Source organism: Scyliorhinus canicula, chromosome 8 (genome assembly GCF_902713615.1).
Source record: "Scyliorhinus canicula chromosome 8, sScyCan1.1, whole genome shotgun sequence".
NCBI classification, from domain to species: domain Eukaryota; kingdom Metazoa; phylum Chordata; class Chondrichthyes; order Carcharhiniformes; family Scyliorhinidae; genus Scyliorhinus; species Scyliorhinus canicula.
This window is the reverse complement of record NC_052153.1, coordinates 19,361,626-19,389,559: the sequence shown is the minus strand read 5'-3', so window position 1 is coordinate 19,389,559 and position 27,934 is coordinate 19,361,626. Positions and strand designations below refer to the sequence as shown.

The window sequence follows — 27,934 nt, the reverse complement described above, 5'->3', positions numbered from 1 at the left end:
GTGTTTAGCACCGACCGTCTAGCCATCCTCGGCTACGTAGTGCGTAACGGAGTGATAGGCCCCGACCCCGAACGCATGCGCCCCCTGATGGAACTCCCTCTCCCCAATACACTCAATCCCTTAAACGCTGCCTGGGTTTCTTCGCTTACTATGCCCAATGGGTTCCCAATTACGCTAACAAGGCCCGTCCCCTCATTCAAACCACTACCTTCCCGCCGTCGTGGTGGGCATCGCAAAGGCCACGATGCGCGCCATCGACGAATCCCTCCCCTTCCAGGTCGAGAGCGACGCATCAGAAGTAGCTCTGGCGGCCACCCTGAACTAAGCGGGCAGACCCGTGGCCTTCTTCTCCAGAACCCTCCAGGCTTCCGAACTCCGCCACCCCTCTGTGGAAAAGGAAGCCCAGGCCATAGTCGAAGCGGTGCGACATTGGAGGCACTAGGCAGGAGGTTTACCCTCCTCACAGACCAACGGTCAGTAGCCTTCATGTTTGATAATGCACAAAGGGGCAAGATTAAGAATGACAAGATCTTACGGTGGCGGATCGAGTTGTCCACGTACAACTACGATATCTTGTATCGTCCTGGGAAGCTCAATGAGCCTCCTGATGCCCTGTCCCGCGGTACCTGCGCCAGCGCGCAGATAGACCGCCTCCGCTCCCTCCATGCGGACCTCTGCCATCCGGGGGTGACCCGTCTCTACCATTTCATTAAGGCCCGCAACCTGCCTTTCTCCATCGCGGAAGTCAGGACAGTAACCCATGACTGCCACATCTGCGCAGAGTGCAAACCCCACTTCTACCGCCCCGAGCGCGCACACCTGATCAAAGCATTCCGCCCCTTCAAACGTCTCAGCATTGACTTCAAAGGGCCCCTTCCCTCTAACAACCGCACCATTTACTTCCTGGCGCTAATCGGCGAATACTCCCGCTTCCCCTTCAACATTCCCTGCCCCGACATGACCACATCGACCGTCATTAAGGCCCTACTCTCCATCTTCTCCCTGTTCGGCTGTTTTCCCCAGGAAGTCGTCCTCCGGATCCCCTCTCCCGACGTGGCTGGCCGCCCCCGGACCCATCTTGCTCCGGAAGCATGTGCGGGTGCACAAGTCCGACGCGTTGGTGGAACAAGTCCAGTTACTCCACGCTAACCCGCAGTATGCGTATGTGGAGTACCCCGACGGTCGGCAGGACACGGTCTCCCTCCGGGACCTGGCACCCGCCGGCGTGCGGCCTTCTCCCCCTTCACCACAGACCCCCCCCTGTTTTTTTTCCCCCAGCGCCCCACCCAGGCCACCCCTTCCCCATCCATGGTGTCTCCACAGCCAGCTCGGGTGACGGAGACTCTTCAAGGACCATCGCTCCCGGACTCCAGGACGTCAGTGGAACCACCACCATCGGCTGAACCGACTTCACCTACTCCACTGCGGCGGTCTGCCAGAACGTCACGGGCCACGAAAAGACTGATTGAATCGATTTAAATTACAACAACTCCATGGACTTTGTTGGGACTTTGTGTACTATTGTTAATTGTCTGGGCCAGTGGGAAGCCAAAAAAAATGTAATAAAAGAAAAGAGAAATGTTTTTTCTCTCTCCCTTCTCTGGCTGCTACTCATACCACCAGTCCCCCCCCCCCCCCCCCCGCCCCCGGCTCTCGTTGATCCCCCTCCCCCTCCCGGCTTCTTTCTCCGCAAGGGGTGAATGTGGTGGTACGATTTGCATAGCTGTCTGCCATTGGTGCATAACACCGGCTTACCATTGGCCCCGGTCGGTCATGTGCCTCTCAACCAGTCATGTGACGGCTCTCCGATTGGTTGAGAGGCTGAGTTAACCACGCCTCCATACCGAGGTATAAATAGTCAGAACGCCCGGCGGTCGTCCATTTACTGTAGTCGACCGTAGGGCTAAGTTCTAGCTTATTAAAGCCTAACTTTTGTACAGCAACTCGTCTCGCGTCCGATTGATGGTTCATCAGCAGGTCAGAGGCTAGGAATCCTGCAGCGGGTAATTCACCTCCTGATTTTCCAGTCTGCACCATCTACAAGGCACAAGTCAGGAGTGTGATGGTATTGTCTCTACTTGTTTGGATGAGTGCAGTGTCAAAACAACTCCAAAACAACTCGAGAAGCTCGACACCATCCAGGACAGAGCAGCCCACTAGCCTGGCACCCCTTCCACAAGTTTTCACCCCCTCTGCCACCGATGCACAGTAGCAGCCATGTGTACCATCTGGAAGATGCACTGCAGGAACTCACCAAGGCTCCTGAGGCAGCACCTTCTAAATTCACAAACACTACCATCTATAAGGATAAGATCAGCAGATACATGGGAACATCACCACCTGGAAGTTCCCTTCCAAGTCACTCACCATCCCGACTTCAAAATACACCTTCGTTCCTTCGCTGGCACTATGTCAAAATTCTGGAACTTACGCCCCAACAACACAGGGGGTGTACCTACACCACATGGACTGCAGCGTATCCAAAAGGCAGCTCACCACCGCCTTCTCAAGGGAAATTAGGGATGGGCAATAAATGCTAGCTTAGTCAGCGAAGCCCACATCCCATAAAAAATGAACTAAACAAAAAAGGTGCATTCAGGATGAGCACGCAAGGGAGAACGGAATAGAAGGATGTATTGTTAGGGTTAAATGAAATAGGGTAGGAGTAGGTCATGAGAAGCACAAACCAAATAGGCCAAACGGCCCTTTTCTGTGCGCTGTACTCGGTGTGATACATTGAAGTAGAGTAACAATGTTGGAAACGGATTTGAGAACGACATGAAGACATACGTTCAAATGAAAGGGATAGCAATTTATGCAAAAACAAGATTAAATTCCAACCAGATGAATCTTGCAGTTCGACTTTCCAAGAATACAGATGAACCCAACCAAATCCCATGTACAGGTTATGATAAATGATGCCGTCTTACACCATAACCTCCATAAAATCAGTGAGGCATCTCAGTAAATACATCATGCGAAGAAAGTAGGATGACAAGTGAATTTTCAAACAGGGCATTGCAATTTGTTTTACGTTAATCCCCCTGATGCCTTAGCTAAGAGAGCTGCAACTGCTGCAGGTGAAGTATTTCAATGATTTTGGCTATTACCTGATCAGACTGAAAATTGTGGTCTTTATATTTCCCCTTCACCCACTGAATTCCTCCGTTTCCAGTTACAATGATGGTTGTAAAGATGTCCTCGCCCAAGGGTCCACGCACCGGCTCCTTCACTTCAAAGTACTCCGAGAAAAAGACTGGCTGAAGAGTTTCCATGTTAATCAAGTACTTTAACTTCAGATCCCGAGCACTTGCATTGCACTGGCTGAATTGCTGGATAAATCGGTAAAATCTGTATCGAATCCGCTTCCTTGTCACAAAGTGGTAATTTTGGATTTGTAGGCGAATGTTTTTCGGCAACAACGATTTGTAACTAGAATTGAAACAACACAATTACTGGCATGAATGGGAACCAGCTCAAGCTCTACATCTTCTGCAACTTCAAATTGGGTTGCGGTTAATGGACAACATAAGAAATTCATGACCATGTCGGGGTAGGAACATAATTGTGAAAGTTACAACCTCAGCAGATTTGTACCAGCAAGGAATATTTGCCGATTGGTAGCATTTTGGCTTGCAAGTCAGAAGGTGCACAGTTCAAATCTTTTCCGGAGAGTCCTGGTGAGGACAGGCTGAATCGGCGTACTGCCCCGGAATTCCATGTTGACATCCCATGGGACCCTCATACCAAGTGGAGGTGGGTGCCCCTCACCGTGAGAGTTCCCCATATATCTCGCCAGCCATATGGGACAAACTGTACAATTGAAGTGGTTATGGGTAGGGAAGGATTGTTCACATTGTGTGGCCTCCCAGACTTAATAAGGCTGGAAGGCCATCACACTACTCTCCAAGGGATTTGTGCAAAGATACAAAATAACGATCAGTGTGTGTGTGTGTGTGTGTGCGCGCGCGCGCGTTTGCACACCGCCTCGTCAAGACTGCTGAGGTGAGAAGATTTTTTTTAAAACTGTCAACAACTCTTGCAAAATTCAGAGAAAACTATGATTCTCTGAACAAATACTTTCTCTTCTCAAGTATCTGAATATTCCTTAAATAGGGAGACGGAAAATTGTAACAGTTTTCTTAGCTTTTTCCCAGCTGAAGTATTTGTCCAAATACTTTCTAAAATTGTGATGAAGGTAATAAAATTGTTATATGTTATATATGTTGCAGTAATGTTATTGAAACAACTTGGGTTTGAGATCATACAGCCCATGTCTGCTAAAGCTGTTACTAAGGGGTCATAAAAGTGAGATCATTCTTGATTTTGCAGGGGGAGTGTTCTGCTTATAGATGAGAAGTATTTATCCATTTACACATGGGTGGCTAATGGAATATTATTTTTTTTTGGAGGTTGTGTGGTGTAGATCATTTACAATAGTGCATTTGGATCCTGGCTAACCAAATCATGGGACATAATCATAGAGGTCTACAGCACAGAAAAGGTCCTTTGGCCCATCGAGTCTGCACCGGTCAGAAACTACCTAACTATTCTAATCCCATTTTCTAGCACTTGGCCCAGAGCCTTAAATGCCTTTGCATTGCCAAGTGCATGTCCAAAATGTTATGAGGGTCTCTGCTTCCACCATCCATTGGGCAGTGAGTTCTAGACTCCCACCACCCTCTGGTGAAATCGTTTTTCCTCCCATCCTCTCTAAACCTCCTGCCCCTCAACTTAAACATGTGCCCCCTGATCACTGATCCCTCCACTAAGGGGAAAAGTTTCTTCTTGTCTGTTGGCTATGCCCCTCATAATTTTACACCTCCCAATCATGTTCCCCCCCTCCCAAGTCTCCTCTGCTCCAAGGAAAACAGTCCAAGTCTATCCAATCCCTTTTTCTAGCTAAAACTCTCCAGCCCAGGCAACATCCTGGTAAATCCCCTCCGCTATTTCCAGTGCTATCACAACCCTCCTGTAAAGTGGATTCCAGAACTGCACACAATGTGGCCTAACCAGTGTTTTATGCAGTTCCAGCATAACCTCCCTGTTCTTAAACACTGACTCAGCTAATGAAGGCAAGTAGACCGTATGTCTTCTTAACCACTGCATCTACCTGCCCTGCTACTTTAGGGGATCGGTGTTAGCACACACCAAGGTCCCCCTGATCCTCTGTGCTTCCCAAGGTCCTGCCGTTTATCATGTATTCCCTTGCCTTGTTTGTCCTGCCCAAGTGCATCACCTCACACATATCCGGATTGTGTTCCATTGGCCACTGATCAGCCAATCAGGCTACCCATCTATATCCTTTAGCACACTGGGCTAAATCGCTGGCTTTGAAAGCAGACCCAGGCAGGCCAGCAGCACAGTTCGATTCCCGTAACAGCCTCCCCGAACAGGCGCCTGAATGTGGCGACTAGGGGCTTTTCACAGTAACTTCATTGAAGCCTACGCGTGACAATAAGCGATTTCCATTTCACTTTTTCATATCCTGCTGTAATCTAAGGCTATCCTCCTCACTATTCACCGCTCTACCAATTTTTGGATCATCCACAAACTTACTGATCAACCCTCTTTCATTCACAACTAAATCATTTACATAAACCACAAAAAAACACTGATCCCTGTGGGATCCCACTGGACACAGGTTACCAGTCAGCAAAACACCGCTCGGCCATCACCCTTGCTTCCTGCCACTCAACCGATTCTGGATCTAATTTGCAAAATTTTGTTCGATCCCACGGGCTCTTATCTTCACTATCAGTCACCCATAGACTAGAATTTACACTGCAGAATTAGGACATTTGGCCCATTGAGTCTACACCACCCTTGCAAGAGCATCTCTTCTTAAGCCCACATCTCCACCCTAACTCCGTAACCCAGTAGCCCCACCTAACCTTTGGACACTAAAGGGGAATTTAACATGGCCAATCCACCTAACCTGCACTTTTAGACTCAATGAGGAAACCGTAGCACCTGGAGGAAACCCACGCAGATATGGGATGAAAGTGCAAACTTCACCCGAGGCCGGAATTGAATCCGGGTCCCTGGAACTGTGAGGCAGCAGTGCTAGCCACTGTGCTACCCTTCCGCCCATGTGCCACCATCCCACCAATCTGGGACCTTGTCAAAAGCTTTGCTAAAATCCAAGTAGACTATGTCAAATGCATTGCCCTCATCTACACGCATGGTCATCTCTTCGAAAAATTCAATTAAGTTGGTCAGTCATGATCTCCCCTTAACAAAACCATATGCTGGCTGTTCTCAATTAATCCTTACTTCTCCAAATGCAGATTGATTCTGTCTCTCAGAATTGCTTCCGATAGTTTCCCCACCACTGAGGTTAGACTGACTGGCCTGTAGTTTCCCGATTTATCCCTTCCTCCCATCTTGAATAATGGCACCACATGAAAATGAAAAATGAAATGAAATGAAAATCGCTTATTGTCACGAGTAGGCTTCAAATGAAGTTACTGTGAAAAGCCCATAGTCGCCACATTCCGGCGCCTGTTTGCAAGGACCTTCTGCGCACTGACTTAAATGTTCTCCTGGATGCATTTTAAAAATTCCGCTTCCTCTAAATCATTTGCACTATGGCTACCCCAGTTAATGTTGGGTAAGTTGAAATCCCCGAGTGTCACTACCCTATTACAACGCCTGTTGTGGGAGGAGACAGAAGAATGCTTTGTGCTTTGGGTACAGATGATGTAATTAAGGAGAGGAGCCAGGTCGATCGGTACTTTTTGTTTGCTATAGGATTTTAGTCTGTCAAGAAGTGTCATTCTGTTTGCTACTGAAAGATTCTCTCCAAGGGTTCTGCGTAGAGAAAAGTGAGTTAACTGATTGTTAATTTTATTTATAAGTGGTATTTGTATTATATTGGTTTGCTTAATTGGAATATATAGCGACAGGTATAGGAAATAGGTTAAAGGTTTTGCTTTTACTTTGGGACTGTTGTAACTCTTATCTGTGAAGCTAATGCAGTTGATTCTGTGACTAAATTAAAGTTTATTTTAACAAAAAAAATACCTATTGGTCAGTGTTATCACTCCTCTGGTGCAGTAACCTTCCCTCATTGTTTTACAAATTGCAAATAGTTGGGTTCTCGTTTGGGATCCTAACAAAGTCATGGGTGAATCGGTTTCCATTACAGTCGCAGGATGACAAGACGTTTGGGCAATGCAGAATGTCATACTAAAGAGTCTTATAGAGGAAAGCGAGGAGCGAGGCCGAGCAGCACAGGGTGGAATTCCAAAGCTAGGGGCCTAGGCAAAAAAGTATGGCTCCCAATGGTGGAGCGATTAAAATCAGAAATACTTAAGAGGCCAGAATTTGAACAGTGAAGATATTTGGCGGGTTTTGGGTGGAGGAAAATATAGAGACGGGGGGAGAGGATATGAAAACAAGGAAGAGAATTTTTTAATCATGACATTACCTGACTGAGAGCTAATGTAGATCAGTGAGCATAAGAGTGATAGGGGAACAGAATTCGACGCATGTTATGATATGGACTATCGAGTTTTGGATGAAATTGCGGGTAGAATGAGGGAGGTCATAGAACATAGAACAGTACAGCACAGAACAGGCCCTTCGGCCCTCAATGTTATGCCGAGCCATGATCACCCTACTCAAACCCACGTATCCACCCTATACCCGTATCCCAACAACCCCCCCCCTTAACCTTACTTTTTAAAATTAGGACACTACGGGCAATTTAGCATGGCCAATCCACCTAACCCGCACATCTTTGGACTGTGGGAAGAAACCGGAGCACCCGGGAGGAAACCCACGCACACAGGGGGAGGATGTGCAGACTCCGCACAGACAGTGACCCAGCTGGGAATCGAACCTGGGACCCTGGAGCTGTGAAGCATTTATGCTAACCACCATGCTACCCTGCTGACCCAAGGTCAGTTGGGTGTGCTGGAATAGTCACATCGAAACATAGTGCATGATGCAACCAAATTGCAACAGAGTCCCGTGTTGAGTGTGTTTAGCCAGGTGCTGCTTGGCGCTGCAAACGGGACGCTGTTGTAATCCACACCCTCAGCCGGGAATGCCCCGCTAAGGCCGGGATTAGCCCAGTTTCCTGCATTGAGGGGTTCTGATGGTTCAGGGCTCCTCAGTGAAGAAACGGATCAACAATATCTCAACCCCCTTACCTTCCAAAGTCCCATATCACCTTTAAGAGGGTCTTTGTCCCTTCTCCCTACACCACACCTCACACGGTCAAGGCACCCTGGACCTGTTCCCTGGCACGGGCACAATGCCAGCCTGGCACCTTGGCACTTCCAACCTGGCACCTTTGCAGTGCCTCTAACGGCCTGCAGTGCCAGGGTGCCACCCTGCCCAGAGGCTAACCACCCGGGGGCCTGTGATCCCCTGGGAGATCCCCCCCCCCACCACCTCCAGAGCCATTCCCCCTCTCTCCAGTGCCATTCCCGCCTTCAAGTGCCATTCCGCCCGGTTCCTATTTGTGGGAACCACTACCGAACGGCGCTTGCCTAAGGTCTCAGAGGCAAAGAGGTTCGATTCCAAAGCCTCGGATGGATCAGACCAGCTGCATGTTAGAGTGAGATGAGCTACACATGCTTATGAAAATTTGACAAATACGGGTGCCGTTGATCTTGCGAGGAGTGGCGATCTGGTAGATCCCGGAAGAGGCCTCTTTCAGCATCTACCAGCTGCGTCGCGTTCCCGTTCCCGAATGAGGGATTCAGCAGCAAATGAGCTGAGACAGAGGTCAAGTCGCAATAATAACGTTTCTATTCCTCTGGATCCCTGTTTTTTGTTTGACCAATAACATGACGCATGTGCCTTCTGGTCACCTCCCTTCCTGCCGCTAGAAATACTTTCTCCTAGTTTATTCCATGCAAATTTTTCACGTTTCTCTCAAATCTCCCTTTAACCTTCACTGTACTAAGGGGAACAACTCCAGTCTCCAGTGTCTTCATATCTTTCTCCTCAGCACCCTCTCCTTCTCACAACATGGTGTCTAGAATTGATACTCTGTAGTATAATCTGGAGTCTAACCAGTGTTTCCTTAAACTTTAGCACATCTTCCTTGTTTTTGTACTCTTTGAGGGTACTTATAATTCCCAAGAACGGGTGGGTTTAGGTAAAATGATGAGTTGAAATTTAAACATTTCAAATCCAACCCCAAGTTGGGTGTTCTGTGGCGAGTAACTCACCTCCTAACTGCCCAAAGCCTGTCCCACCATCTGCAAGGCACAAGGCAGGGTGTGATGGAAAACCCATGAGTGCAGTTCCAGCAACATTCAAGAAGCTCAACAACACGAAACCAACACAAAGCAGCCCGCTTGATTGGCATGCTATCCACCACCTTCAACATCCATTCCCTCTACCACTGATTCACCGTGGCTGCAGAGCATACCATCTAGAAATTGCACTGCAGAAACTCACCAAGGCTTTAACAGCACCTTCCAAATCCATGACTTCTGGCACAAACTGCCATCTTTTCAGCGATGCCTTTGCCAATCCATGGACACCAACTACCCCACCCCAGCGGGCCTCCAGTCATTCCCCACATACCGGCCAGTGCTTTTTCCGCCCAACCAACATTTGAGCACCTGCCATCTCTTCCTCCTAATGATGAGAAAAATATCTCGCCATTCTCACTGTGATTTCTCCTTGCTTCCCTACCAGCTATCTGTTCCTCCGCTGCATTGTTATAGAATATAGAATATAGAACAGTACAGCACAGAACAGGCCCTTCAGTCCTCGATGTTGTGCCGAGCAATGATCACCCTACTTAAACCCACGTAACCCGTATACCCGTAACCCAACAATCCCCCCATTAACCTTACACTACGGGCAATTTAGCATGGCCAATCCACCTAACCCGCACATCTTTGGACTGTGGGAGGAAACCGGAGCACCCGGAGGAAACCCACGCACACACGGGGAGGACGTGCAGACTCCACACAGACAGCGACCCAGCCGGGAATCGAACCTGGGACCCTGGAGCTGTGAAGCATTGATGCTAACCACCATGCTACCGTGAGCAGCTTTTCCCACCTGATAAGCAGACAGCTTGCCAATCCAGGCGGCTATGGTGGTGGTGGGTGGTGGTGGGTGGTGGGGGGGTTGGGGGGGGGGGGGGGGGGGGGGGTGGAGGTGGACCCATATGCCTTTTTAATAGGTTTATTAACTTGATCTGGCACCGTCAAAGACTTGTGCATATTGTCATGTGAGAGTACCTTTAAGAAATGGGTGTTTATAAAATTAGCTGTAGTGGATGTACCTTGTAAGAAATGGGTATTCATCGGTGATGTCAGAGTGTGGGTGGAGCTGGGTTGTCTGCTGTACTTTCGTGTTTGCTGCAGGGTGTGTTTTAGTTTAGTTTCGAGAGCTGGATAGCTGCAGGCAAAACAAGGAGCTGTATAAGGATCTCTCTGCAAACCAAAGACTGTCTCCAGATCAATTGGCTGATTTCAAACTGCTGACTGCTCTCAGTAGTGAATTTACACTTGATCTCTGTGTTAAAAAAGGTCTTTTGTCTTATGGATGCTAATAAGGTTTACTTATAGAATATTGTATCTGTGGGGAGGATTGGTGTTGATAGTTGTTAAGATGTTTACTGTGGGTTTATAAAGTGTTAATTGGTTTCATAAATAAACATTGTTTTAATTTAAAAGTACTGTGGACCTCTGGTGCATCACACCTGTAAGGTAGGCCCGTGTGCTCCCCATAATCACAATCTATTAAAAATTGTGGGTCAGGTGAACTCCATGATACACTTTGGGGTTCTCTAAACCCTGGCTCATAACAATATGCATCCCAACTTTCTCTGTTCCCACATCTCCTTTGAAATCATACCATTTATATATTCTTCCGACTAAGGTTACTCATTCTACACTTCTCTATGTTGAAATTTATCTGATGTCTCCCTGCACGTTTCTTATTTTAAATTTCTACAATTAAGGGCCAATTTAGCATGGCCAATTCACCTAACCTGCACGTCTTTGGGCTGTGGGGGTGAGAGCCACACAGACACTGGCCGAATGTGGAAACTCCACACAGACTGTGACCCAGGGCAGGGATCCAACCTGGGCCCTTGGTGCCGGGAGGCAGCAGTGCTAACCACTGCGCCGCCATGCCGGCCCGTCTGCAAATTTCACCAGCCCTTTCTCCCCACTGGTGACTACATTTCCGAATTCCGCACAATCTTCAAACCTACAACACCTAGTCTCCAACCAGCAGAACTGGAAACGTCCGCGTGAAAGAATTCCTCATTGGACTCCCAAGTTTGGTACTATGGCACTCATAGGAAGCAATGTTCAGTTTTTCTGTAGCCCTTGTTCTAGAAATCTACTTTTCCCCATCCTCCTTTAACAGTACAAATGCAGAGTGGGACATTGCAGACACTCCTGTTCAGGATTTTGAACGTGGGAAATAAACTAACCTTTGGAGTTCATCCAACTCGGGTTTTCTGCGAGATTATGAGTAAAATTGAAGGGTTGAGAACAGGTGTGCCACCGCTTATTCTTCAAAGCAAACTAATTAAAAACATCTTGCGTTTATGGATAGGTGGTAGGAAGAAAACAGTGCTGTTTGGACTAACCCTCTCCTGTCCATAACACATTAATGGTCAAGTTTATTCGGTCTTTCCTTATCTAGATTCATCTTCTGATGACTGGGAATAAAATCTAATTGCCATCCTTTTGGTAACATGCCCACAGTAATTGCAAAGGGTTCACGCGTGGTGTGTTGCTTCTAAATTTTATCAGCACGGGATCACAACTTTTTCCTGAACACAAGTTATCATCCCTGGTCTCCTGGCTGAAAAAGGAGTTGAGGAAAAGGCTACTTTGCTCAGTGAATGGAAGGAGCTGGAAATCACTGCCTGAGATTGTGATGGAGCCAGATTCAATTGTGGCTTTCGAAAGGGATTCATATAATTACCTGGAGAGAAACAAGAAAACTGCAGCGCTGTGGGGGCAAAGGAGGAATATTGGGACTGCGTGATTTGCTGTCGCAGAGAATTGAGCTGAATGGCCTGTGTTGTGACTATTCTATTTTACAATTCCATAATTCTTTGCAAGGTTGTTGGGAATGGGAGTTACCACAGGTTGTGAACGGAAAGCCATTACAAATATCTGCCTTCGTACCTGCTCGAGTGATAGATGTCCGAAGGCGATTGATTCTTCTCCTTTGCCATTCTCATTATATCGAGCACTGCCATGCCAAGACACTCCTCTTGTGTTTCATGTGTAACTGGTACTTTTATCCACCCATTGATAAAGTCATCGCGCCACTGTGAAAGGAAAGTTGCAATTAGACACTCACTCTTCATTGCTTCGTCGGGCTTTAACGAATCACAGAATCTTTACAGGGCAGAAGGCCATTCAGCCCAACTATCTGCGACAGCAAATCGGATAGTCCCAATTCTCCACCTTTTACCCCCATAGTTTAATCTTTACCAGTAATAATTGACTGCACTTTGAGGGGCAACAGCCAGACTCCAGCTCTGATTGGTCACACTCTTCTGAATCCAATGGTGAACCAATAGAATCTGCACTACCTCTCTGGAAGAGCATTCTTCCCCATGTCTTTCAGGTTGCAATCCAATTCCCTTTTCAATACCTCGATCGAACCTGCCTCCGCCACCCCCTCAGGAAGTTTGTTCCAGGCTCCCAAACCACCCTCTGGTGTGAAATGTTTTTTTTTTTTTTTGTCTCATCACTTTTGATCCTTTTGCCAATTATTTAGAATCTGTGCCCTTTTAAGTCTTGATGTTCCCTTGAGTGGGAACGGTTTGTCGCTATTGACACTGTCCATATTCTTCAGGATGCACCAGGAACATTTTCTGTGAAGGAGTGTCCAATTGACATCTCCTCTTATCGGATGGCAGGGCTAGAAAGCTTGCCTTGTGAAGTGCGGCATGCAGACTTCCATCCGAGCACTGTAGCACACTGCACTTATGTTAATTTATTCCCATCTCCAAAAATGTCAGTCACAGCTTTCAACCATCATCTACAGCTTTCACCACATAAAATCTGGGGAAGTAAATTTGGATGCATTTTTACCCAAGCTCCATAATTATACAGAATTAGAGAATACTCATGAAGCATGTTTCAACATCAACATTACGATCCCAATGTGGTTGCCAACTGCAATTAAAATATACTCCTGGAGGTTTCATCATATTATTTGCTCCCAAACGCACGCGCAACACATTAGTTGGCCAACACATCCAGCTTTGTGGCGTACTGACTCCCGCTGTCATTTGGAAAACAAAAAGACTCATTACCCAATCAGATGACACTTGACGGTCAGCCATACAGCCTTTTCAACATTTTCAACATTCCTCTCGAAATGTTCAAAGGACATGACAGAAAAAAACGCCAGTCTTTTTTAATGTCCCGATGATTTTCTCCAGCAGTGTCTCATCATCAATTCCTGGCTGCTTTCTGTATATATATATATATGTTTCAAATAAAATTGTTTCAAAATTGGCTGAGAGGGTACCTTCTTGTTGAGCCACTCTCTATGTTCCTTACCATGACTGCAGCCAGGTGCTCTCCCGAAGCTAGAAGGACTCTGACCAGCTAGACAGCTTCAAGAGCCCATTGTTCGCCCTTAACTGAACTGGGAACTTGTCTTCATTCCAATTAAGGGGGCAGACAGGTCAAAATTACAACCAGTGACTATTTTCCTTGAGGTAGGAAAAGGAGGTGGCAAGAACAGTTTGGGACCACCAAAGAATTACAGCTCCTGTCCACCCCCCCCCCCCCCCCCCCCCCCCGAAATTCAAAATTCACCCCCATGACGTGCCACTGGAGGGGTATGGGATTTCAAAAGCAATTGTTTCAATCCATAACACATTCTCTTCAAATGATAGAATTTACAGTACAGAAGGAGGCCATTCGGCCCATCGAGTCTGCACCGGCTATTGGAAAGAGCACCCTACCAAGGTCAACGTCTCCACCCTATCCCCATAACCCAGTAACCCCACCTAACACTAAGGGCAATTTTGGACACTAAGGGCAATTTAGCACGGCCAATCCACCTAACCTGCACATCTTTGGACTGTGGTAGGAAACCGGAGCACCCGGAGGAAACCCACGCACACAGGGGGAGGATGTGCAGACTCCGCACAGACAGTTACCCAAGCCGGAATCGAACCTGGGTCCCTGGAGCTGTGAAGCAATTATGCTATCCACAATGCTACCGTGCTGCCCATTCTCTTGAATGAGGGGCGGGATTCTCCGGCCACCCGCCAGGTCGGTGAATCCCCGGTGGGTTGCCCGAATCCCGCCCCGCCGCTGGCTGCTGTATTCTCCGGCCCTGTTTATCGGGCGGCGGCGAGATTCCCGCCACCCCAATAGGGGGCCATTGACAGTGCCCCCCCCCCCGTGATTCTCCGGGCCACGATGGGCCGAGCGACCGTCCATTTTTTGTCAGTCCCGCCAGTGTGAATTACTCAACTCACACACGGCAGGACCTGGCAGATGAGTATGTGTGGCCGGTCCACGGGCGGGTGCGGGAGGATCCGACCCCGGAGGGAGCCCCCACGGTGGCCTGACCCGCGATCAGGGCCCACCGATCTGCGAACGGGCTTGTTCTGTGAGGGCACTTCTTCCTTCCGCGCCGGGCCCCTGTAGGGCTCCACCATATTTCCCGGGGGCCAGCGGCAAGAAGAGAGCCCCCCGGGCACGTGCAAAATTACGCCGGCCGTTCCACGCATGGGCGGAATCACGGCAGCCGTTCCACACATGCGCAAACTCGCGCCATCCCTTCTACGCGGCTGGAGCGACGCTAGCCCCTCCAGCGTCTACCTAGCCCCCCAGAAAGGCGAGAATTCTTCACCTTGGGAGGCCGTTGACGCCGGAGTCGTTGCCGCCGGTTTTCCCGCCGGCTTAGTCCCCAGAAGGGAAGATCCTGGCCTAGGTGTCAGTACCTCCATGAGCCTTTTCACCATCTACCAATCCATGCTGTGTAGGGAAATACCCCTAGGAGCACAATAAGCCATTCCTGATGTACATTGCCGTGTATCCATTCCAGCCTGGGCTGGAGACATGCGGTAAAGGAGGGCAGCAGGAGATTGCAGGTTCAGGAACGTGAGTTGGGAGTTGAGGAAGGAGATGTCAATTGGATCCCATTTATGATTTTTTTTAATGCGGGATGTGATGTTTACAGTTGTTCTTCCCAGAAGCCAAAGCCAACTTGCAGCATTCACTTGTATTAATTGCCTTACATGTATACGTAAAGGTTGAATGGCTGCTTCTGATGTGGCAAAGGACATCCCTTGTTTAGTCTTACCAAATACAGTGCAATACACCCATGCTGTGCTGATGTGCGGAGGTGTTACAGAGAGGATGGGCCCTCAAATGGGCCCAGGGAGCCAGTTAAGGAAAATGAAAATGAAATTAAATTAAATGAAAAGAAAATCGCTTATTGTCACAAGTAGGCATCAGATGAAGTTACTGTGAAAAGCCCCTAGTCGCCACTTTCCGGCGCCTGTTTGGGGAGGCTGGTAGGGGAAATGAACCGTGCTGCTGGCCTGCCTTGGTGTACTTTAAAAGCCAGCTATTTAGCCCTGTGCTAAACCAGCCCCTAATAATAATTGCTTATTGTCACGAGTAGGCTTCAATGAAGTTACTGTGAAAACCCCTAGTCGATACATTCTGGCGCCTGTTCGGGAGGCCGGTACAGGAATTGAACCTGCGCTGCTGGCATTGTTCTGCATTACAGGCCAGCTGTTCAGCCCACTGTGCTAAACCAGCCCCAGGCCACCACAAGCTGCCTGAGCAGGGGAACCTGCCAAGTCGGTTACTTAATGTGGGCCTCTCCTACTGTTGGTTGAATGCCAGCGAAGGTGGGATGAAGCCCTTAAGTGGGCACAAATTGCCCACTTAAGGGTCTCAGTTGGCCCACTGATGCCCAATGCCACTCCTGCCACTGGTATAGTTGTGTGTCTGTGTGTGTGTGTGTGTGTGTGGGGGGGGGGGGGGGGGGGGGGGGGGGGGGGGGGGCGCTATGGGGACATGCAGATAGTTGGCAGGCAGACAGGCCACTAGATTGATCGTGGACCCCCCACCTTTCAAACCCTGCAGCGGGGGAACTTTAAGTCCAACCCAGCATCACTGAGTGAGGAAATGGGTTTGGTAGCTCGCAAAGGATTGTTGAAACATGGAAATTTAAGTTGAGTGAATACTTGAAGTAGACACAGGACTATAAGGAGGGTGTGAAAAAAGTAGAATGAGCTTTGAATTGTTCCAGCAAAGAGATGCGCGAGAACAATAAGTTGAATCCAAGCTGTAAATTTATATTATTAATTTGGGGTCACTATGTTTTAGTTAAAAGGAACAGCTATGTGCAGAATCATATTTGCACAAATATACATTCCTGGCTTTGTTACAGATACTCATCAATATATCAAGATTTCCTGATGTAAACCAAGTAGCTCCAGCGCTACATGATCTTTCAAACTGGACACTGTCTACACTACATTATCTCCATGACAGAGTAGGTAGGAATTTGAGTATTGTACATAGTTTCCACTTCTACGGCCTAATAGGAATCCATCACTTTATTCAAAGGCATTTCCTTCTTTAGTAGCATCGTGTAGTTGTACAAATATAAAGAAATGACCCAAATTAAGGGCTCAATACAAAGGTTTATCTCACTAGAGTTAAAACATTTACAGACTGTGTATGAACGACAAATCAACACTGGGTCCAGATAGATCAACGCAGTAAATCGAAGACCAAAACTCCCCCTTTGTAGTTAGGAATCCCTACTATAGTGAAAATTACAGGCTGAAAAGATGTCACAAATTGTACCTGAGCAAAAAGGTATGTCATTATTGTATCATCGATAAAAGGACTCTCCGCACCCTTGGTAACACCATAGCGAAAGGCTCTATTACTTCCGGGACTATACCAATGTGGAAAGTAGAATCTGTGGAGATAATATAGAAAGGATTAATTTTGCAGGTTGATCAAATGTTTAGTCAAATTAGTCCCTGGACTGTCAAATAAATATAACAGCACCCCCTCAGCCCAAAAGGATATTTTTATTTTCTTTACTGAGCCTCGGACTGATATTTGGGTATCACGAGTCTAAACAAGAGAACCAGAATGGTTCCAAAGTGTGTAATACAGTCCTCACTGCTTGTAGCAGGCACGGTGATGTGAACGTGATTTGCTCACAGCTCCCATTGTCTGGTTAAACATGGTGGAGCATTCTCAAATAGCAACGAGACTGGAGAAACAGGATTGTCATTCTAAAGGTTCTGTAAGAACGGATGCTGCCGAGGAAAGTAGAGGTATGGAGCTGCAGTAAGGTGCGGGTGGGTCTGTAATTATTACCCGGCACTTCAATTGCTGCAATTTCCATCAAGGAAGAATCTCGGGTTTCAATTCACTCACTGTCCTGTTATACTACGGGCAGGATCCTCCTCTCGCCAACCCAGCCCCCCCCACCCCCCACCCCACAGTGGCATGCCTTACAGCGACGGACGCTCGTCATTGCCCAGCGGTGGGATCGTCCAGTCCTGCTGATCTCCAGTATTTTGTGTGGCTCGTCTGACCAGCCACCGGAGATTTGAAACTGCCCTGCACCCCTCCTCCCACCCGCACCACAGCCACTATACTTAACTGGCCGCAACTTAGCAGGAGCTCAATATGGAGCTTACGCTCTCTGCCCTAGTGCTGTGCAAAAACAGGCAACGACATTTGGTCCAAGATTTGAAGAGCAAGCAATTTGCATATGAAATGCTTTGATGTGCATCATCGCTGTAATGAGGGCAAGATCAGCAAAGCTGCACAAACAGGAATGCAATAGATGGCCAGTTAATCTACTTTAGTGGGGTTGGGGTTGAGGGATAAATATTGACCAAAACACTAGGAAGAACTCCACTGCTGCTTTTCTGCGAACAATGCCAGGGGATTCCTTTGTGCCCACTTGAGACGACAGACGCAGCTTCATTTTAATATCTCAGCAGAAAGACGGAAGTTTCCACTTGATTGTGCGAGTTGTTTCCCGCGCAATTTCCCTTGTATCATTACAACTGGTACTATGGCAGCACAGTGCACAGTGGTTAGCACTGCTGCCTCACGGCACCAGGGACCCGATTCATTTCTGGTCTCCGGTGAACTGTGTGCAGTTTGCACGTTCTCCTAGTGTCTGCGTGGGTTTCCTCCGGGTGCTCCAGTTTCCTCTGACAGTCCAAAGATGTGCAGGTTAGTTAATGGGGTTACGAGGGTAGGGCAGAGAAGTGGACCTAGGTTACGTACTCTTTCAGAGGTGGGTGCAGACTCACTGGGCCAAAGGCCACCTTCTGCACTGCAGGGATTCTAGGATTCCAATTGAAGAATCCTTCTTTGGACATCATGAAGGAGGCTTCATAGTCTTGAGAATATTAACAGAAAGTCTTTATTCACAACTCATAAGTATGTACATATATACATTAGAGGGTACAGGTATGGAGTGGATTCCATCCTAGACCTTTACCCAACTCTGTCCAAGCTGACCCTGGCTCTGAGTCATGTGCCTTGCTTACATCATTGCGTGGGCGTTACTGTATTCAGTCCCATGTTAACCCCGTATGTACCAGCCTCTCCTACTAATAATGTCGATTGCCAATTTTTAAGAACAAATTGCATTTAGTGCAAATCGTCTTTCTGTGATCTGCGCGGGAAGCAGGTCTCGCCCACAAAACCCTCCACACATTTCCAACGGTTGAATTCTTCAGCATTGGGAGTTCTGCCTAAATGTGCTCACTTCTAAGCGTTTGAGGAGGCCCTAAATATCTTTCGGCACCAGGATTTGAATAGGTACTTTTTGAAAGGCTTTGAATTAATTATTTTAAAAACTTTCTAAGGAACTACCTACTGTACCCCATGCACATTGCACACTTGAAGTTGTTTCAAACTTTAATACATTTAATTTTGTGGAAAGAGAAACCAACAGAGTTAACATTTCAGGTATTTGCAGCCAATAAAATTGCTTTGTTCATTTTCTGTTTTTATTTTTGAATTACAGCATTCAAATTATTTTGATTTTGGGTGTTTAAATAATCCGTTACCTGCCTTTGCTCAGCAAGGAATTGATGCCACTTCTCCGCCCTACCCCCGTAACCCCATTAACTAACCTTTTCTGCTTTCAATTGTCTTTCACTCTATCAATGACAGCCAGGCATTGTGAGCATGTATGACTCACCCATTCCATATGAATACAACCAAAGTTTAACTGTTTCATGCAAAGGAACTTGTGTGCCATGACAGCTTAAAGGGCAGAAGCAAAATTGGTAAAACCTACTGAGTTTTTCCAGCATTTTTATTGCTGTTTAAGAGGTAGTTTGCTAAAAAAAGTGTCCAGGTCTTCGTGGACAATTCCAGTTCACGCTGTGATCTTTCAGTTTTTTACCCAATATTGTTTTGCTTCTGTGGGCCATAGCCTCCGACTCGTGTCTGGGACGGATGGCCCGCAGGAATTAGAAGAATGACATGCCTCTTGAAAACTGCGCTGAAACATCCGATGGCCGGATTTACTGGAGAGCTGCATTGAAAGGCTCAGTGGCCGTGTTGGTCTGGGTGTTTACTTTTCTAGGTAACCACTTGTCTAACACGAGCCGGAACTATCTGAAGTTTGCCATTTAAATCACATTTCTAGATAGTTCTCAGCTCTGAGCAACTGACCAGAGGTGTTTATATTTTTAGACAATTGTTGAGCAGACACTCACCTGTAAAACCTCCGAGAGAGATACCCCACTGCAATTTTGGGGTACCCCCACTGGGGAATTTGGAAGTCATGGCCCTATATATTATTTTATCTGTATTCAAATCAGGACAGAATATTTAACCTATATCCAGTTGCCTAATGCTGTCTGGTATTTTAAGCGGGTAACATCCACCGCCATTGAAGTCTGGAGCAGAGTGTTTTTTTTACACTGGTGTATTCCTGACTGTTGCACTCGTGATGTTTTCCCCTCCTGCCCAGATTGAAACCGGCTGCTGATGGGAGCGGAGTGGCCCGTCTAGAGTGCACCTACACACACTGATTGTAGCGGTTCAAGACTATCACCTTTGCCACCTTCTCAAGGGCAATTAGGGATGGGCAAGAAACATTGGCCCCAGCAAAGGTACCCACATTACGTGAACAAGAACAAATCTCCACCAACAATTCACTGCAAACAAGGTTAGTTATTAAGCCCGAGTGTATAATCCCTATCCTAAGCATGTTCTCAATGTTAAAGGTAGTATCCAATTTGGACCTCAGCTGGAGCATTGCGCCCGGTTCAAGACACTACACTTTAGGAAGGGTGTCAAGGCCTTGGAGAGGGTGTCAAGTGGACTGTTCAGAATGGTCCCTTTGATGAAGTCATGTGGAGAGAGTGAAGAAGCTTGGATTGTTCCTCATATAGCCGAGAAAGTTAAGGATGCTCAAAATTATCGGGGGTTTTAATTCAACTAATAAAGAAAAACTGATTCCATTGGGAGGAGGTTTTGAAAAATAGATGACAAGTATTTTGGCTAATTGGCAAAAGAGGCACGATAAGGAGAAAAGGAAGTCTTTCTGCAATAAGTTCTCACGAAATAGAAGAAAGTGGAGTGGATTTCGTAATGATTTTTTAAAAGGCAGTTGGCAATATACCTGGAAAGACGAAACATGCACTGGACCATGGGGGAAGAACAAGATAATAACACAAAATAGATAGCTCTTAGAAAGATCCGGCAAATAGTGCCAAATGCTACACTGTGATCAGATTGTTTTTAATATGCTGTCCCCAAGGCTCGCAAGTGACCCACACAGAAGGAATGGGGTCACTTGTTATCAACAGTACAGCACTGTAATATATTTTATATAAACAATGCTTGGGTAAATATTAGCGTTCCCCTCAGATGTAGCCCACATTATCCAATCAAGTTCGTCTCCATGATTTAATCAGTGTTTAAACATGTTTCTTGTTACAAAGATCAGTGACAAACTTGGGAGAGCTTCCACAAGTAGCACGGTAGCATTGTGGATAGTACAATTGCTTCACAGCTCCAGGGTCCCAGGTTCGATTCCAGCTTGGGTCACTGTCTGTGCGGAGTCTGCACATCCTCCCCGTGAGTGCGTGGGTTTCCTCCGGGTGCTCCGGTTTCCTCCCACAGTCCAAAGATGTGCAGGTTAGGTGGATTGGCCATGATAAATTGCCCATAGTGTCCAAAATTGCCCTTAGTGTTGGGTGGGGTTACTGGGTTATGGGGATAGGGTGGAGGTAGTAGAGGGTGGAGATAGGGTTGACCTTGGGTAGGGTCCTCTTTCCAGGAGCCGGTGCAGATTCGATGGGCTGAATGGCCTCCTTCTGCACTGTAAATTCTATGAAAATTCTATAAGAAGAGCTGCTGTAAACTTTTTTTTTAAATAACAGAGAGCAACATGATTTATTGACTTTTTTGTAAATAAATTTAGATTACCCAATTATTTTTTCCAATTAAGGGGCAATTTAGTGTTGCCAATCCACCTACTCTGCACATTTTTGGGCTGTGGGGGCGAAACCCACGCAGACAGAGGGAGAATGTGCAAACTCCACACGGACAGTGACCCAGAGCCGGGATCGAACTTGGGACCTCAACGACGTGAGGCAGCTGTGCCAACGACTATGCCACCGTGCTGCCCTGATTTATTGACTGTTGATCTTAAAGCTTGGACAGTTCAACCTACCGGAGTCGGAAAATGGTGGATTCATCTGCTGAGTCGCCCACATCAAAGACATGGTTTGGTGGATACCAAGAACGGTCTCTCTCATTCATCAGAGCAAAAAGGGTGTAGTGCACTGGCGGAATACCTACGGAACCAAAGGGATACAAGGTGAGCAGAAGTTCAAATGGTGCCTCAAACTTTTAAATAGTTCTTTATTTTCACTGTTGCTACGTTTGGCCAGTATGCGAACTGTAAATTTGCTGATACATTGAATATTGTTTTGTAATTGTTATCGGTGATCTAATTTTTCTGCCACTAATTATGGTTGTGTGCATCTCATCAAACATGATTATTTTATGCCAATCTAAGATCTACTGAATGACCTGTTTGCAATAGTGAACTTTAAAGGTGTGTGAATAGTATTATGACCAGTCTGGTTTTACCACAAAACGTGCTTTGCACCAAACCAACTATCGACACAGTAGGGTCTTGGATACACAAGCACCACACACCCACGCACACACACACACTCACAGGCACAGACACAGCACGCAGGCGCACCATTTATTGTTGCTAAATTACACCAATTGAGGGCCAATCAGACGGCAGATTAGTAGTTCATGTGTTTGTAAACACAAAGATATGATGGCACCAACCTAAGCCTTTTTCCACACATGGGTTTTTAAGTCTGCTCCACGTGAAGAACAGTGGTTAGAAATTTGGGGAAGGAGTGGAGGAGAAGAGCGATTTACATGTGCACGGGCTGACAAGTGCCCCCCTACAAACCAAAAGAAAAAAATAACAAACATTTCTGGGCCAATACTTGCATGTTAAAACGTTAATACTGAAACGTCGCTCTAAACTGATGAACAGAAATGGCAACTGCTCAAAGCACAGAGACACAGCTGGGTTCAGCTCCAAATGCTGTCGAAATGCGTATCTCTGCTAGGCAGTCAGATATGGTACCGAACAGAATGTGGAAGAAAGTAAAACGTTAGTGGACGGGCAGGAAGTAAACAAGACCTCGTGGTCAGAGCTATTGCGAAACAATTAAACCTCAAACTACACTGGCAGCACACTACAGGGGTGGGCATGTTGTTCGCTTAGTTTGAGCTGAAAAGGATTTTCATTAATTAAAGAAGAATCACAATGATATAAATTGCTGTCCATATTTTCCTCGTTGTGCTCTGTTCAAATGACTATTAGCAAGAATTACCCCGCCTGCAGCCTCACTGTATGAAATAAATAGCCATAACACTTTCCCTGCTTGCATGAAGCAAGATTTTGGTCAGACAAGTCCTCTTAGCACACTATTACTCGACATAGGTCCAGGTCCAGGAAGAACAGCACAACTAGATACTAAAAATTCCCTGTAATTATACACTTAAAATAAATCCTCCATCTTAACCTTATCTTGTGCTTTCAACTTGACTTCAAATAAACAGGCAGGAAATAAAAATAGCTGACCCATCAAGCCAGATCAGACTAATCACTTTCTTATGCGCTTTATTATCCTCTGACTTTCTGACTCTGTGTTGGAAGTAGAATGTATGTCATTGGCTGTGGGCCTGAAACACTGCTAATATCCGTAGAACAGACTAGAATGTAGACTCCCTACAGTGCAGAAGGAGGCCTTTTGGGCCATCGAGTATGCACTGACCCTTTGAAAAAGTACTCTACACCCAAGCCCACACTCCCCGCCCTTTCCCCGTGACCCCACCAAACTCCACACAGACAATCACCCGAACCCAGATCCCTGGCGCTGTGAGGCAGCAGTGCTAACCACAGTGCCGCCGTGGTGTCCTCGATATAGGGAACAAAATAACTGATGCAGTACAGGAGCTGCTTCCTCCTCGATGAGTTTGTGCTTTCAACACATGTGGTTTTAGATATGGGTCACTCACTTGCAAGAAACACCTGCTGAAATCAGCACATCCATAGAAAGTCACTGGCTGCAATTCATTGCTTGTGAAACAAAATTGAGGTATCGGGGCAATTTGTGTTGAAGAATGAATTGGGGGTTATGCCGAATATCCCCGCCCACTTACTTTGTCAAATTGTTTTTAGTACCAGCGAAATAAAATCACACCAAGATCGGATTGCCCAAAACGGTGTATGTGGGAAATCCCAATCCTCCAAACCCCGATTGAAATCCAGGAAGAAGGGAGAATTTTTGGGTCTGATACACAAACTACACCCTAGCTAATTTTACACGTTGTAAATCTACCTGGTGACAGCAGTAGACTGTATTCAAAGGGCCTCAATTAGTATGCATCTCTCCTGAGAACGGGTTTACACCGGCAGTTTAGATAATAATCAAGTGGTAGCATCTAATGGAGGTGAAACAGATTATAGATGATTGAGAAGGTCCCTGAGATAGACACAAGATAATGTACAGTCAAGGACGTTCAGGTTGGCAGACAGCCGAGTACACAGAAGGCATAATAAAAGAACGACAAAGGTATAATTGCCCAGACCCAGAGTAGCCAGGGGAGGCAGTCTCAAATCTAGCAGTCTGAAAAATGGGGCAGGCCAATTTCCAGACACCAAGCCTGAAAGTCAAGTTTACAGCAAACAAGCTTTTAAAAAAGTCTTAGAACCAAGGCAGTCCAGAAAACCTTTGTAACAGCAGTTTTAAAATATATTTGCCAGACCAGGAAAAAGACGGTTTGCCAGATTTTAGTATCATCCCTGAGGTGTGTGGTAAATATAGCTGGTTATTCAATTTGGATGTTGCTTGGGGAACAGGAGAAGTCTTAGAGTTCAGGTATCGTAGAGATATTGTGCAAAAAGGGTATGTTCCATATAAATTGTGTGTATTTAAGAATTCATCCATTTTAAATTGCATTAAAGTAGATTTGTCCTGTTTGTGTGCATTTTTCCTCTCTTTACTTTAATCGATGGTCTTTAATAATTATTCCATGATGATTGGGCTGCTTATTCTCACAGGGGTTTCACTTGAATGCTCACACCAAAACAAATAAAACAATACACCTCCACAAACCAATGTTCCCAGTTGGGATACCCTTGGAGATAACATCAGCCTGCTTAGTGAACAAACTCTATTAACTTCAGCTATGCTTCAAGTGAGTAGAAATTGTGCATCTGACACCAACCCACTCCAATTTCATTGGCTGGGGCAGGTTAAAATTAGGGTTTGGGTGGGATAGCAGAATATTATGGCAGGATTTTACATTCACCTGTTGTGGGAAAGGGGGGAGTGGGGTCTTCAAATTCTTTGGATGGCCTTCCACGGGGCCCTGGTCTCGCCCGCCAGACCTCTCTGACATTTCAGTGTGGTTGTCATCATTCTCGTCATTGTTCGTAACTTAACAGACTTTTCTTATGTAGGAGCATTATTAAGAGGCAGTATCATAATAAAACAAAACTGCATTTCTAAGCTTGCAAGAGGTAGTAGAATAGTGTGCAATAATAGATAGTGATTTTGTTTGCAAATTTCCAAAGTGTCAGTACTTGCATGATGGACAGTTGATTGTCAATCACAGGTATGGAATTCGTGAGTTAGTCACCTTGGATTAATCTGCCTCGAGGTTATATTATAGAGGGCTGGGGGTTTTAGCAAGGGGAAAAGAGATGAGTGCAGGAGACAACAAGGGACCAATGAGGGAGCAGGAGAACATCGCGCGCTGTTAGTATGGACCCCTCTGCCAGACGGAAATTGGACTTGGGGATAAGTGAAAGGAATGGAGTGGGAGGGATGTAGGGGCAGACAAATCCAGGCAAGCCATTTACCTGTCTGATCCCGCTGCCTCCCACTTTATTCCAATTTCATCCTTTAGAGCAGGCGAGCAGGACAACGGAAAGGAGGCAGCAGGGACTTCTTCAAATAGACAGAGTGGGGACCTGACACCTTCGGGTTGAAGTGTGCGATTTTAGGTGGGGGGCCCGAACGATGGATTTCCCCATCAGTTCAGACCTACTGAGAGGCGCATCATGGTGCACAAGAGGCTCATGCAACAAAGCAGCTACATAGATCACTTGGTTGCATGGTGTACCAAAAACAACCTCTCTCTAAATGTCAAAAAGACCAAGAAACTGATCATCAACTTCAGGAAGCGTAGCACGACCGCCCCCCCCCCCCCCCCCCACTATCTGCATCAATCGCTCCAACGTGGAGATGGTCGATGGCTTTAAGTTCCTGGGGGTCACCATCACCAACAGTCTGTCCTGGTCCGCTCACATTGATGCAACAGTCAAGAAAGCCCAACATCTCTACTTCCTATGGAAGTTGAAGAAAATTGGCATGCCTGCATCGACTCTCACAAATTACTACAGCTGCGCCATGGAGAGCATCCTATCTGGCTGCATAACAGTTTGATGTGGCCCAAGATCGCAAGAAACTGCAGAGTGTGGTGAACGCAGCCCACCCGTCACAAAAGCTTGCCACCCTCCCATTGATTCAGTCTACCCCTCCGCTACCTCAGAAAGGCAGCCATCATTATCAGAGACCCCTCCCACCCAGGCTTTGCCTTCTTCTTTGCCGGTGTAAAAACGCTGGCGTTGCACTCCAGAGTTTCCTCAAAATAATACAAGCTGATTCACTCACCTTCAGGGGGCTAGCAGAGACCCGGAGTGCTTCACGCAGCTTTAGCTGCGGATACGGCTCCCGTACTTCCGGTTCCGAGTCCACTCATGTAGACGGCAGCGGCCTCGCCGAGCGCCATGGCGGACTCGCAGCTGGAAGATGTAGGCCCCCCCAATCGGCCGCGCGCCCCAAGATCCGTCTGGCCCGATCTCTCCCCCGGTCGCCCATAAGGCCCCCGCCGGTGCCCGATCCCCCCCCCCACCCCACGAACCCCCGCGCGAGCATCCCGACAGGCCAAAACATGTTAGTTCCACGCCGTTGGGAAGTCGGGAACTTGGCTGGTCGGGAGTGGAGGATCGCTGGGTGGGCCTCTGGCAATGCCCCCCCCCCCCCCCCCCCCCCCCCCTCAGCCGCGCGGAGTACTACACGCACGTGACGATTTTCAGGGCCCGGAAAATCGCCAGAGCGGCACCGAGCATGATTCCGGCGCCAAATTGGATTCTCCACCCCCGCGCCAAACGCAATTTTGGCATGGGGCTGTGGAGAATCCAGGGTGGCAAGAATGTGGAATGAACTACCAATACCACGTGGGAGTGGTTGAATCGATTTTCATTGAGGAATTGGAGGAGAAAAGTGCGTACATGAAGGAAAAATGAATGGAAGTACAGATGGATCGGCCAAGATGCAGGTTCAAGGCAGCTTTTGAGCAGCACAATGACTGATCTGCACCTGTTGAGCCAAGTGGCCTGTTCATGTGCAGTAGAACTCGATGTAAAATTTGCCTACGGGTTGAGGGCGGGGGTGTGTGGGGGACAAACAATAAAAAAAAGTATGAGTAATCAACCATGCTAGGAACTTCCGTTTCAGCCCAAAATAAACTGACTTGCTACAGAAATGTTTTATCTGCTAAATGTTCTCCGATCATATGAATGATCTGAACCTGTGCAACCTCTTGACTCTAATAATGAAGTGGGGGACTCGCGTAACATTCCTCAACAAAAATCCAACTGTTTACTTAATCATTGAACCCCGCCCCGTGTGGAGTCCAAGCAATTCATTTATCTAGGTTTGTACCCAGTCAGAGAACCATATGTCAATCACCTTTCTTCATTCTTCTGGGGTTTTCAACCTCTTCTGGGGGAGTTTTCTGGTTCTATATTTAATAACCTTATTCATAACAGGAAGTTTAATGGCTTCTGTCGGTTTAAAATTGAGGAGTAGTCAGAGAGTTGTGAGCAAAGTTGACATCCTACAGTCAGAAAAACATTCAATTTTACCAGTCGGTGACATTAAAAAATTCAAACATCCACCCCTCTTTGGGGCAGTGACTGAAAGGACAGAGTACCGGACATTCAAACCCGTTGTTTACGAACAGGGCCGCTCATCTCATCCAAACAGTGAGGTACATGCAACTGCAATGTTGATTTTCGGTGCTGTCCTGTCATCGATCCCTAATGTTGCATATTGGCCACAGTTTCTTTAGATAAGGTATTCAACTTTATAGAAACACCCGAGACTCTCCACGCGTCAGTTGGATCTCCCCGTGATGCCGCAGGTCAACTGCATTCCATACCGGTTGCTGCCTTGTGTGGACAGGTTGCCCGTCCTCCCATGTGAGGAGGCAAAAGACAAAACTCCTTGCCAAATCCAGGAACCCGCCACAAGAAGCCTCTTTTTAAAAAAAATGCAATGCACTTCCAGAGACGCAGCAAAAGCAGAAGCAACTCTGAAGAG

The 27,934-nt window shown here is 46.9% G+C and overlaps 1 protein-coding gene across 3 annotated transcripts in view; it reads right to left on the bottom strand.

The window, feature by feature from the left end:
• The window catches only part of LOC119970146 (tyrosine-protein kinase JAK2-like), a 274,667-nt gene that overhangs the window by 80,476 nt on the left and 166,257 nt on the right, over positions 1 to 27,934 (bottom strand). For all 3 annotated transcript variants that reach the window (XM_038804239.1, XM_038804241.1, XM_038804240.1), the window contains 4 exons: positions 21,676 to 21,799; positions 16,806 to 16,923; positions 12,129 to 12,274; positions 3,111 to 3,432 (listed from right to left, as the gene is read on the bottom strand). In XM_038804239.1, the coding sequence (XP_038660167.1) occupies positions 3,111 to 3,432; positions 12,129 to 12,274; positions 16,806 to 16,923; positions 21,676 to 21,799 (710 nt within the window). The remainder of the gene's footprint in view (positions 1 to 3,110; positions 3,433 to 12,128; positions 12,275 to 16,805; positions 16,924 to 21,675; positions 21,800 to 27,934) is intronic.